Source organism: Cetorhinus maximus, unplaced genomic scaffold, assembly GCF_964194155.1.
Source record: "Cetorhinus maximus unplaced genomic scaffold, sCetMax3.hap1.1 HAP1_SCAFFOLD_567, whole genome shotgun sequence".
Taxonomy (NCBI): Eukaryota; Metazoa; Chordata; class Chondrichthyes; order Lamniformes; family Cetorhinidae; genus Cetorhinus; species Cetorhinus maximus.
The window spans coordinates 195,239-208,799 of record NW_027596509.1 but is presented as its reverse complement, the minus strand read 5'-3'; the positions used below and the strand labels follow the sequence as shown (position 1 = coordinate 208,799).

General features: G+C 46.8%; 1 protein-coding gene across 2 annotated transcripts in view; it reads left to right on the top strand.

The window, feature by feature from the left end:
- Nucleotides 1–13,561, top strand: part of LOC144674143 (uncharacterized) — a 52,974-nt gene that overhangs the window by 19,483 nt on the left and 19,930 nt on the right. For both annotated transcript variants that reach the window (XM_078535636.1, XM_078535637.1), the window contains exons 8-13: nucleotides 3,573–3,751; nucleotides 4,967–5,165; nucleotides 5,412–5,616; nucleotides 9,233–9,406; nucleotides 10,946–11,054; nucleotides 12,772–12,920. In XM_078535636.1, coding sequence (XP_078391762.1) covers nucleotides 3,573–3,751; nucleotides 4,967–5,165; nucleotides 5,412–5,616; nucleotides 9,233–9,406; nucleotides 10,946–11,054; nucleotides 12,772–12,920 — 1,015 coding nt within the window. The remainder of the gene's footprint in view (nucleotides 1–3,572; nucleotides 3,752–4,966; nucleotides 5,166–5,411; nucleotides 5,617–9,232; nucleotides 9,407–10,945; nucleotides 11,055–12,771; nucleotides 12,921–13,561) is intronic.

Here is a 13,561-nt window from a genome sequence, read left to right as displayed (position 1 = left end):
TCACATCACTTGGCACAAATCAAAGAAATAAAGGAAGAAAATGCACAACCCAAATGGGTTAAAAACCTTAAACTGTCTTAAGAAAGGTCTTTTACATACCTTTCCACGTACATCATAGCGTTTGGTGCCAGGGAGACTGGAAGTGGGAAGGCAAGAGGAAATTCGCAGGGACTCCGGCATTTTAATATCCCAATCCGCTTTTCAGGATTACTCTGACCGCTCTCACTTTACATTCTTACGAAGGAGTCTACCCAGCGGTTACACGACCGTGACATGTTTGGGACCAAGTCACTGCAATAATTGACCAGCCCCAGAAGTGACTGCTGCTGTCTCTGTGGTTGTTGGAGTGGGTACAGAGCTTTAACTTTCAGCTTTGATGGTCGACCATCTAAATCTGTGAACAATGAAAGGAAAATACCCTATGGACGTAGTCAGCAGTTGGATCTTTTACTACATGGATCACCTTGGTGAGGGATCATGGGCGCTTGGAATATGGGTTAATGAGTGAAAGCAGGTTTGTTAAACAGAAACAAAAATACCTGGAAAAACTCAGCAGGTCTGACAGCGTCAGACCTGCTGAGTTTTTCCAGATATTTTTGTTTTTGTTCTAGATTTCCAGCATCCGCAGTATTTTGCTTTTATCTCAGCTTCGTTAAAGACAGAGTTGTGTTTGACTCATTTGATGGAGCTCTTTGGCGAAGTAACGAAGAGGGCTGAAGAGGGCATTGTAGTTGATTTGCTGCATATGAACTTTCAAGAGGGGTTTGATAAAGTACCACCTGTTAGCAAAATTGAATTAAAGGGTCAGTGGCTGCATGGATCGAAAATTGGCTACAGGAGAGAGAGCAGAGAGCAGTGTTGAATGATTATTTCTCAGACTGAAGAGAAGTATACAGCTATATTCCCCAGGAGTCAATGTTGGAACCACTATTCTTTTTGTTATATCCTAATGACCTTGACTTGGCTAGGTCTGACTGGAAACACAGGACTGGCTACACAGGGCATTATTTGTAGAGGACACAAAACCCGGATGTGTAGTAAACTGTGAACAGACTTCAGGAAGACATAGAGAGGTAAAATGGGCAGTCAAGTGGCAGATGGAATTTAACGCAGAGAAGTATGAAGTGATTCACTTTGGACGGAAGAATGAGGAGAGGCAGCATAAACAAAAAGGTCCGATTCTAAAGGAGATACAGGAACAGAGACACCTGGAGGTGTAGGTACACAAACCTCTGAAGATGGCAAAGCAAGGAAATGAAGATGTTTAAAAAAAAAGCTTAATGCCTATGTAAACAGAGGCGTAGGCTGCAAAAGCAGGCACTGCAACTATTTAAGATTCTTAAAGAGTAGAGAGCAGGGGTGAAATGGGACGTGGACAGATTGAACGGCCACCTGTTGTGTGCACTGCTCGGTGTTTAGTTTCGTTGACTTCAATAGTCTTACTGTATAACAAGCAGCAAAAATAATACCACCGCCTTCAGTGATTGGCTGGAAACATACTGATCAAGAAAATTCTCCTGAACACACTTCTGGAACTCTTTCCCCCCCTCTGCCCTTTCTACAAATCTACATTTGGATAGTTAAAGTTTACATTTACATTTACATAAAGATTACATTTAACGATAATTAAAGACCCCATTATCACTGCTCGATAGCTTTTGCACCTCTCAGTAAATTCCCCGCAAATTTGTTCCTCGATAACTTTCCCACTAGTTGGCGGCCTATAGGATATATACACTCAGTAGGATATATAGGATATATATAGTAGTATATAGGATATATATACACTCAGTAGTGTGATGGTCCATCTGTTGTTTCTCCTTACCTGAACTCAGCTGAAGGGGATTTCATTCTATTAATACGCAGCTGGTGTGTGACCACAGGCAGTGCAGCATATACCTGTAGATGCCCATTATCCCGGCAACAGTCACACTTCCTTCATTTAGCTGCAGGCCACCTGTATTTGAACAACTATAGCAAGTTCTCGGCTGGCTACCAGACGGCAAGGACAATCCACCCAAGATAAACCTCACAGCTCTGGTCCAGAATCCATGCACAAGTACAGAGCTATCCTACAGTGAGAGCCATGCTGCCACAAGGTACATTATAGAGGACACCATCAGCATTCTCGAGCAGCACTCCTGCTGCCTGAATCGCTCTGGATCGCCCCACTCTGCTCAGCTGAGCAGGTATCAAAATTGGTGTTGGTATTCTCAGAACCTAGCCAACATGAGGGAACAGACCCTGCTCTCTCCTATCAGGCAAGATTCTGAGAAGCAGCCACAATAGGCAGAGCAATTGGAGGAAGATAAAGGGAACCCACAGTATAGACAGCCCCTTTCTGCCCGGGCTCTACATGATTAGATTATTCCTGATGTTTGCACACTGTTCAGCACCATTCATGACTCCTCAGATACTGAAGCTGTCCATGTCCAAATGCAGCAAGGCCTGGACAATATCCAGGCTTGGGCTGACAAGTGGCAAGTAACATTCATGCCACAGAAGTGCCAGGCAATGAACATCTCTAACAACAGAGAATTTAACCATCACCCTTTGACATTCAATAGCATTAACATCACTGAATCCCCCACTATCAACATCCTGGGAGTTACCAGAAACTGAACTGGACTAGCCATATAAATACTGTGGCTACAAGAGCAGGTCAGAGGCTAGGAATCCTGTGGTGAGTAACTCACCTCCTGACTCCGCATAGCCTGTCCACCATCTACAAGTCAGGAGTGTGATGGAATACTCTCCACTTGCCTGGATGAGTGCAGCTCCATAAAACACTCAAGAAGCTCATCACTGTCCAGGACAAAACAGCCCATTTGTTTTGCACCATATCCACAAACATTCTCAAACAACGCACAGTAGCAGCAGTGTGTACAATCTACAAGATGCACTGCAGGAATTCACCAAGCCTCCTTAGACAGCACCTTCCAAACCCACAACCACTACCATCTATAAGGACAAGGGCAGCAGACACATGGGAACACCACCGCCTGGAAGTTCCCCTCCAAGTCACTCACCATCCTGATTTGGAAATATATCACCGTTCCTTCACTGTCACTGGGTCAAAATCCTGGAACTCTCTCCCTAACAGCACTGTGGGTGTACCTACATCACATGAACTGCAGCGGTTCAAGAAGGCAGCTCCCTACCACCTTCTCAAGGGCAATTAGGGATGGGCAATAAATGCTGGCCTTTAAAAGGTGCAATCCCTCTTTAAGTAGCACTTGCAACCATATGTCTATGAGCAGTGGTGGGGGGTGGGGGGGAGAGGGGGTGGGTAATGGAGGGGGTGGATGGGAGGGTTGATGGGCAATGGGGTGGTGGGGGGATGAGGGGGAGTTTGGTGTGGGGGATGGGGGGATAAGGGGGGATGGATGTGTGAGGGGCTGGGGATGGGGTGCAAGAGATTTTCCTCCCCCTTTGGATGGGCCCACCTGGAAACTGCCCAGGGGACGATCCCCCCTCACCCATTGCACTTGCGTTTGCGCCCGGCACACAGCAGGAAACAGGAAGCCTACCTTGAATGTATCAAAGGCCATTCTCTGTGGTCCCTCTTCCAGAATACACCGGTTTTAAAGTGGATTCCTTTGAGCCTGAAACACCGGCAGAAGAGTCAACACCTACTCTGGAACACCAAAAACTCGGGTTCACCCCGGAGCCGAAGACGGGCTCCAGCAAGGTGGACGTGTGTGAACTGCTTGCTCGAATGCGCCACCATGTTCTAGTCAACAGAGTCAGGGTGAGAAATGGAGCTTCTTCTTTCACTTCTCATTTTTAATCTCCCTTTTTTTTATTGTTTCTCCTGTTGGATTCCCCCACCACCATCCCAAATCCCCTCCTTTCCTTTCCTCTTGCAGGAGGGTGAGTGACCAGCAACATCTTGGGCGGGGGGTGGGGTTACCGTCATAGAATCGCTGTGCAAAAGGAGGCCATTCAGCCCATCATGCCTGTGCTGGCTCTCTGAATGAGAAATTCACCTAGTGCCATTCCCCATAACCCTGCACATTCTTTCTTTTCAGATAATAATACAATTCCCTCTTGAATGCTTCAGTTGAACCTGCCTCCACCACACTCTCAGGCAGTGAAATCTAGACCTTAACCACTCGCTGCATAAAAAAGTTTCTCCTCGTGTCGCCATTGCTTCTTTTGCCAATTACCTTAAATCTGTGCCCTCAGGTTTTCAACTTTCCACCAATAGGAACAGGTTTTCCTTTTCTACTCTCTCTAGGCCCTTATGATGTTGAGCATTGACCAGAAACATTACTGTGCCAGTCATATAAATATCAACTGTGGCTACAAGAGGAGTTCAAAGTTGGGAATTCTGTGGCAGGGAACTCAACTCCCCACTCCTCAAAGCTTGTCCACCATCTACAAGTCAGGAGTGTGATGGAATACTCTCCACTTGCCTGAGGAGTGCAGCTCTCACAACACTGAAGAATCTCGACACCATCCAGCCCACTTGATTGGCACTCCATCCACCAACTTAAACACCCACTCCCTCCACCACCGACGTACAGTAGCAGCAGTGTGTACCACCTACAAGATGCACTGCAGCAACTCACTAAGGCTCCTTCGACAGCACCTTCCAAACCCATGACCTCTGCTACCTAGAAGGGCAAGGGCAGCGGACACATGGAAACACCACCACCTGCAAGTTCCCCTCCAAGCCACACAACATCCTAACTTGAAGCTATATCGCCGTTCCTTCACTGGAACGTCGCTGGGTCAAAATTCTGGAACTCCGTCTTTAACACCACTGTACTTGCACTACGTGAACTGCAACAGTCCAAGAAGGTGGCTCACCACCACCTTCTCAAGGAGATGGGCCATTAATGCCGGCCTTGCCAGTGCCATTCTCATCCCAAGAACAAATTTTAAAAAACCCCACAGAGCAGCAACCACCCCCCCTCCCATCCACTCCCCCAACTCTAACTCAAATATATTTCCATTTCAGACTGTTGATTTCATCGAGGACTTTGACACTTTGCGCAGTGGACGAATCACCATCCCAATCTTCAGGAGGACTCTGAGCATAATTGGATTCGACCCTGAACTAAACGATGCCGAATTCAGAGCTTTGGTGGAATGTTATGAAGATCCCAAGATGCCCGGACATGTCATCTGGACTAACTTCACCAAGGACATCGACTCAGGTACAGAATCGTTTGCTCAGCCAGCGAACTGGAGAGCAGGAGTGAGAGACATAACTGGAAATGTCTTTATAAAGATATAGTGCAACCTCCACCTAGCTTTATTGTCTTTGTAATGTTTCCTGTACTCTACCAGTTCTATACTTTAGACTTGTCAGAAGCCCACTGTGGCCTGGACATCTTGTAGAACTCTCTTTTACTGAAGAGTTGCCTCACTCCTATTTAAATAACTGCCAACTCTCTTTCCAGTGTTCACCCTCCCTGAGTTGGAGAAGAGACCCAATGCAAAGGTCCCACCATCAGAGACTTACCAGTTGCCCAAAGTTGGCACCGTGGACGCAGACATCTTAAACCCCACAGAGCGGGCTCAATTCGAGTCATTGATGTGTCGTTTGAGGGAGCGGATTATCCACAGGCATCTCGAGACATATCCAGTGTTTCAAGATTTTGACAAGTATGTTGGTTATCATTTTCCTTAAGGAAAAGCTTATAAGTGTATTCCTTAAATCAATAGGCCGACTCCGAGGAATGTAGCAACAGGAGACCGTTTAGCTCCTCGGGCCTGATCCCTCATTCAGCGAGATCAATGTTGACGTAACTCTGTACGCCCACCTTTGCCGCAGATCCCTTAATACCTTTGGTTAACAAAAATCTATCAATCTCAGATTTAAAATTAACCACTGGCCCAACATCAACTGCCAGTTACAGAAGAGAGCTCCAAATTTCTGCCGCCATTTTACTTTTATTCTTTTACGGGATGTGGGTATCAGCATTTATTGCCCATCCCTAATTGCCCTTGAGAAGGTGGTGGTGAGCTGCCTTCTTGAGCCGCTGCAGTCCCTGTGGTGTAGGTACACCCGCAGTGCTGTTAGAAAGGGAGTTCCAGGATTTTGACCCAGTGACAGTGAAGGAATGGCGATATGCTATATATATTTGCATGTTTCCTAATTTCACACCTGAAAAATCTGCCTCTAATTGTTATGTCCCTGAGTCCTAGATTCCACAAACAGTGGAAATAACTCTTCTCTATTGGTCGTCCTCCTCGTTCAGGTACCATGCCCTAAGAGGGCATTGGCATCCATGAACTTCCATTGGATTGGCCCATGATTATGTTTGGCAAAGAACTGCAGTGGTTTGCCATTACTTTCTGCTGTCTGGCTGACCAGGAAACTCTCCCACTCTTACTGCCTGCCATCAGGCATATTGGTAGGAGTTACAGGCTGATAATCAACCTGTTTGGCTATGCAACGAACACACCTTCCTGAAGTGGGACTTGAACCTAGAGACCGTAGGGCTAGAGGTAGGGGCACTCTAACTGCGCCACAAGATCTCTCACTATCAGTGCCCCTTAATATCTTGAAAATTCCCAGCAAATCACTCCTTAACTGTCTAAATTCCAAGGAATAGAACCCTAATTTGTGTAATCTCCCTTAATTTAATCCTTGGAGTCTAGGTATCATTTCGGTAAATCTATGTTGTGCTCCCTCCAGGGTCATTATATCCTTCCTAAGGTGTGGTGCCTAGTACTGCTAATAATTCTTCTGGTGTGGTCTAACCAGGGCTTTGTATAGCTGAAGTATGACTCCCAACCCCTTGTATTCTTGTCATTAAGACGTAAAGGTCAGCATTCCATTAGCCTTTTTGTTTATTTTCTGTACCTCTTCATGACATGGACCCCTAAGTGGACCATCACTGTTTCCAGATTTTCTCCGAGAAAGTACCCTCTTCTATACATTTTAGATCCAAAGTGGATGGCCTCACATTTGCCACAGTTTTGGCCATTCTATCAATATCTCTTAGTAATTTTATGCTTCCATCTAAACTGCTTACAAGACTATCTTTGGGTCATTAGCAAACTTGGATGTAAGGTTTTCTTAACCCACCATCTAAATTGTTAATAAATGCAGTGAATAGTTGAAGTCCTAACACAAATCCCTGCGGGATGTCACTAGTCCCTGACCAGGATCCCTACACTCTGTCTCTTGCCAGTTAGCTAATTACTTAGCCAGGTTAATAATTTGCTGTTGATTCAATGAGCCTCATCTTTAACTAGCAATCTCTTCTGACGTATTCTATTTAATGCCTTCTGGAAGTCCATATAAATAACATCCATAGACATTCCCCTAACCATTACTTCATTCAACTCTTCAAAAAATTCAAACAGGCTCATTAGTCAGGATCCACCCTTTACAGGTCCATGCTGGGCCTCTCTGATTGGCCAAAGTTCAATGATTATCAATACCCTGGTTTAAGTGAATTAAGTGTGAGTACTGAAGCTAATTGTGCAGATTGTGCGAACAGCCAGGAAATGGCGCAGTTTGTATTCAGTACACTACACAATGAGGTGATTTTTGGCAAAGGGACTTTCTGTACTTAGATTGTGGAATCCAACTATTCCAAACCTGATTCTAGGTAATTTTGATGCTTCCTAATTCATTCACCCACCAAGCACAAATCTCCAACAGGGTGCAACCTCTGGGACACAGTCCCTTAAGACTTTGATGCCCCAATCTCCCATCTCACTAGACATCCAGGCACATGCTCTTCTTCAGTTCTCTCTGTACATATGTGCTGAGCAAGGACAGTTTACACTCAGCTTTTGCCTCTGGCTCAAGTAGGTTCAATTCCAAGGACTTCAGCTGACACCTCAGTGCTGTACTGGGGGAGTGCTGCAGTGTTGGAGGTGTCCTTCTCCCTTGTGATGTGAAACTGAAACCCTCAGGTGCCAGAAAGGATCCCATGGCTTGATTTCAATGAGTCTGGGGTTATCCCCAGTGTCCAGGCCAGTACTTATCCCTCAAGCAACATCGCTAAAAATCAGATTACCAGGTCATTATCTCAGTGTTGTCTGTGGGAGCTTGCTATGCACAAATTGGTTGCAACATTTCATATATGACAACAATACCTATATTTCAAAAGTAGTTTTTTGAGTGTAAAGAGCTTTGCAAAACTCTGGGAGCTTCCAACATTGAACCCTTGACTGATGTTTGTATGACTAAATTACACACCTATATTACAAGCTGAGTGGCTGTAAAATGGGGTCCTGATTGGGGGGGGGGGTCCTAATTGGGAGGGGGTCCTGATTGGGGAGGGGGTCCTGATTGGGAGGGGGATCCTGATTGGGAGGGGGTCCTGATTGGGATGGGGGTGCTGATTGGGAGGGGGTCCTGATTGGGAGGGGGGGGTGCTGATTGGGAGGGGGTCCTGATTGGGAAGGGGGGGTGCTGATTGGGAGGGGGTCCTGATTGGGAGGGGGGTGCTGATTGGGAGGGGGGGTCCTAATTGGAAGGCTCATTTTAAATTTACCCACTGTGCGAAACAACATATTTTTCCAAAGGAGGCTTTGCTCTGGTATTAATGCAGGTCTGCCTGTGACTGTAATGGTAGCGAAATTTTACCTGAGAATTGGCCTCCTCACATGGTTATACTCATTCCAATGCAAAATGACAATTGGCCCCCAGACTCAGTTTACACTGTCATGGAGTCAATCCCCTTTCACCCATGTGTGAGCAACTGGTTTCAAAGCATTGGACACAAAGTCACCAGGAAGCTGCCCATCCTCCCTGTAGATAAAGATGTTCAACTTGGGGTGGAACATAGAAGCAGGAGTAGGCCATTCGGCCCATCGAGCTTCTCCGTCATTCAGTCAGACTATGGCTGATAGTCTACCTTAATGCCACTGTCCCGCACTTTCCCCATATCCCTTGATGTCATTAGTCTCCAGAATCCTATGGACTTCTGCCTTGAATGTGCTCAGTGATTGAGCTTCCACAGCCCTCTGGGGCAGAGAGTTCCAAAGATTCACCACCCTCTGAGTGAATAAACCCCTCCTTCACCAGGTAGAAGTCATAATACGAAATGGGGTGAGACTGTTACCCAGTGGAGGAGTTTACTTTTAACTAATAGGCCATTCGGCAATATTCCACCGTGGATAATCTAATTACTCTTTCGGTTAATAGATCGTGTGTATATAGTAAATTCAGAGCCCGAGAGTGACCCCCCCCATCTCGGGTGTGCAGTGTAGATGGCCGAGTTCCACTCTGTAAGTCTTGTCACTGTCAATTTTCTAGACATAACAATAAGCACGTGTTGCGGGCCCAATTTCGCCGGTGCCTTTCTCAGCTCAGCCTGCCAGCGACCGATGAAGAGATGGATCTCCTGGACAAAGTGTTCTCTGATGAACTGGGCTTCAACTACTTCAGGTTCCTGGAGCAGGTGGATCCCCAGGACAAGCCTGAGAAGATGTGAGTACGAGTGTGCGTTACCGGATGGTGTAAAGGCACTGGAGTGGCAGGCAGGGTTTTAACACCCTGTTGTGTCCATTTTCATTCCTCCCCCTCACCTCCATCGTCTCTTGCAGACAGTTTGTGTTGGGTTATATTGACATGGGTGTCAATGACCTCTTAACTTAGTAGATGTCCTCACGGTTGGAACTTTCTACTTGCTGCAGGGATTGACTAACCCAGGGCCGCAGAGCCGCCGCCCCTTCCAAGGACGGCTATCCACGCCCAGGAGTGCTGGCCAATGGGAGGGCTCAGTGCTCAGCAGCGCCACCAAGCATGGTGGCCACTGCCAGCACTGCACTTGGAAGAAAACGATGCCATGCTAAGTGGGGTCGGGGGTGGGTGGGTGGGTGGGGGGTGGTGGTGTTGGAGCCGGTCAGGTGGGCCCAGGTGGCGTTGTTGGGGGTGTGGTCAGGGCAAGTGTCACAATTGACGTGGTGGCACCCCTTGTCCCTGGGCCCTTCTGTGGGCCAAAGAGTGCCTGAATAGGAGGACCACCCCCCCCCATCCCCTGAGCCTGCTGGGAGGCCACCAGGGTTTACTTGGTGGTTTTCTCACGTGGCAGAGTGCCCACCCACCCATGGTAAAATGCCAGCGGTGACAGGAAGAAACCTTTGGGTGGCCATTTAAGTGGCTCAATTGAGCTCTGGGCGGGAGGGCCAACAGCCCCACTGCTGGCAAGATAACTTGGTGCCAGGGAGACGATGGACACTCCACCACCCACCCCCCCCCCAACCCACCTTCCCTCACCATTTTACCCGCCAACTTTGCCTCCCAGCCCATCCCCAAAGGGGCTGGCAAAATTCAACCCCATGTGTCTGCCATGATAATGCAGATCAGGAAGCTATTTGGCAAGGGGAAGCATCATAACCAAGCCGGATCCTACCTCTGCTTAACAAACACTTTCCAACAGGTAATGATCAGAAGATAGATCCCAGGTTGAGTTGATTCCGATCATCAGTCTCAGAGTTGCTAACGTCAACGTGACTGTAAATGAGTTAATTCAGCATAGATCAGGAAAGGGCTGGGAAGGGACATGGTTGTTGCCGATGTTCTGGTAAAACTGGTGCTAAGCAAAGGCATCCGATGGAGGAGGATGGCACGACTGACTCTGCCAAAGGTTGCAGTGGATACAAGGAAAGATCACAGAACCATGGCTCCAGTCCAGCGAATGTCACGGGAGAGATGACCGAAAGATCAGCTGAAACTCATTCATTACCCTGATGCTCTCCCGGCTGATGCCCCACACCCTTCACCCTTTGTAAACGCCATGCAGAGCCCTTCTGCTCATCTTCGATTCTGCAGTGAGTGCCCCTTGCCCACCACGCCAATCTTCGCTGACCCACACTGTTGAGTCTCGAGCCAAGCAGGCTGGTTGCTGGGCTGCGGTGGTGCGGAGCTGTGCTGTGGGAATCGGGGAGGTGGATTTAAGGCTGTGTTAGTCCATGAGCAGGTTGGACTTTTTGCACCTTTGATATTTCTGCTTTTATTCTTCCACAGGTACAACAAACTAATGAATGAGATTCACCTGCTGAATAAGTCAAAGAAAAGCCTTGAACAGGGGGCCTCATCTGACATCAACTGCATCTTGGAAAAGATTAAAACCAAGGTGAAAATATTTAGCACAGGTTATCAGAGTCCATTCCCATTTTCTCTCGAACAACACAGAATTACAATATCACGATCACATTACTGCTGTTTTACAGAGTACCTCACTTCTGGCCAGAATCCCCTGCCTCGCACCCTCTGCAAACTGGACGTCGTCTAAAGCTTTGCTGCCCACACCCTGACCCGCACCAGGTTTCACCCACCCATCACCCCTGTGCCTGCCGCTCTACTTTGACTCCCAGTCTGGCAAGGCCTCGCTTTTAAAATTCTCATTCTTGTTTCCAAATCCCTCCATGACATCACCCCAACCAATCTCTGTCATCTTTTCCAGCCCCACAACCCTCTGAGATCTCTGCACTCTTCCAAATCTGGCTTTTTGTGGCCCTCCCTTTTATTCACCTCGCCACTGGTGCCCGTCCCTTCAGTTGTTTAGGCCTAAGCTCTCAAATTCCTTCCTCTAAAGCCTGTCTACCTCTCCCTCCTCCTTTAAGATGCTCCTTAAAAGCTTACCTCTTTCACAAGCTTTTGGTCATCTGTCCTAATATCAGCGTCAATGTTAACGGTGCTATATAAATGCAGCAGTGTGTACTATATACAAGATGCGCTGCAGCAACTCACCAAGCCTCCTTCGACAGCACCTTCCAAACCCATGACCTCTACCACCTAGAAGGACAAGAGCAGCAGATAATTGGGAGCCCCACCACCTGGAAGTTCCCCTCCAAGCCACACACCATCCTGACTTGGAAATATATCGCCGTTCCTTCACTGTCGCTGGGTCAAAATCCTAGCAGCACTGTGGATGTACCTACACCAGATGGACTGTAGCAGTTCAAGAGGGTGGCTCACCATCACCTTCCCAAGGGCAATTGGTGATGGGCAATACATGCTGGCCTTGCCAGTGACACTCACATCCCATGAACAATTAATAAAAAAAAGAATCCTCTCACTTTTTCACACTTTTCTGCAAGGGAAGTGTGCAAAGATACAGAAATGAGAGCTAGGCAGATGAAAATAGCATCAAAGCCAGGCTCTGCCAACAATTCTTGCAGACCTAGGTGCAAACACTTTCGCATTAAAAGGAGCTTGTGCTGGATAAAATGATGGTGAGACCATCAGGACTAGTAGGCCTATGGAAGAGGCTCCCTCAGCCTGAGCACAAACCTGCTACTTGCTTTGAAGAGCAACCAACCACTAACCTACCAGCCGTAATGACTAATTACCTGACTGGTACTTGTCAAGCCTGACACATAAGGTATGAACATTTTGAGACCCCAGCAAAGAGCCTTTGATTCCAGGGAAGGGGAGTATGAATGTTGATGAGGTGAATAATGACCTTAGTAGTAGAGTTGAGGTCATATCCATTTTTCCCATCACAACCAACTCACAACACCTAAACTGCAAAGTGAAATATTCCATACTAAAACCCCAGATGTCTCATATTGAATAGACTGTACTTAACATCGCAAGCTTAATAAATCTCAGCGTTGACTATTGATTTCAGTATAAAAGGGGAGGCAAGTACAATGTTGCCATGTTATGCCCCCCTCAAGTCTAAAATCACCCCTCCTCCTTTCTAAGACCACATTAGAAGGATATGAGGCTTTTTTTAGTGAAGCAATCGTGTGTTTAAACGTTAGTGGTTCAGATGTGAGTCATGAAACAGAAAGACTGCTGTTTCCTGCTGCGAGCTGCTCCTTATCTGTATTGTATTGGTTCAGATGTACAGAAAGCCGGTTAAGATAGGCGACCATATGAAGGACTTTGACAAACTGAATAGCAGGTGTATTCTAAAGATTAACTTCAGGAGGGCGCTTGACTTGGACGGATTTGAGCTACAACCTTCGGAGATGGCTATTCTCGAGAAAGCGTAAGTAGACATTGCAGATTTCCTGCTTGAAACGACAGGGCTTCAACCCTGATATCATTAAATTCACCCCCTTTTTGAATTCCCTCTGTAAATCTCTCCATCTCTCCCTCCTCTTAGACACTCCTTAAAACCTAGCTCTTGGACCAAGCTTTTGGTCACCTGTCCTAATATGTGGCTCAGTGTTAAGTTTTGTTTGACAATGCTCCTGTGTAGTGCCTTGAGGTGTTTTACTACGTTAAAGGCGCTATGTTAATGCTGTAATGTTGTTTAGATCCCAAAAGTGATAGCTGCAGTAACCGATCTTATATGAGTTTCTGTCTATGTAGCAAGTTATGGGTTATAGGGTCTCCGACTGAGGTACTGAGTACAGAAAATTGCGGGGCTACACAGCTGAATACACGTCGCTTGTACCTTTCCCTGGCTGGAATCTGGGTTTGTGGAACAGCAGTGGACCTCAACAGGGCAGAGAATAAAATATTGCAGCTAAATAAATTTAATATTTTCAAAAGCTGAACTTTGGAAACTGTTTCCAAGGGAGATTAAAGCTGGAAGTGACTGCAGGGCACTAAACACAAACCCATTGAAATACCACTTCACTGTCTACACATCGCAACAGTGACCCATTGAGCTTAAGCAGAGTC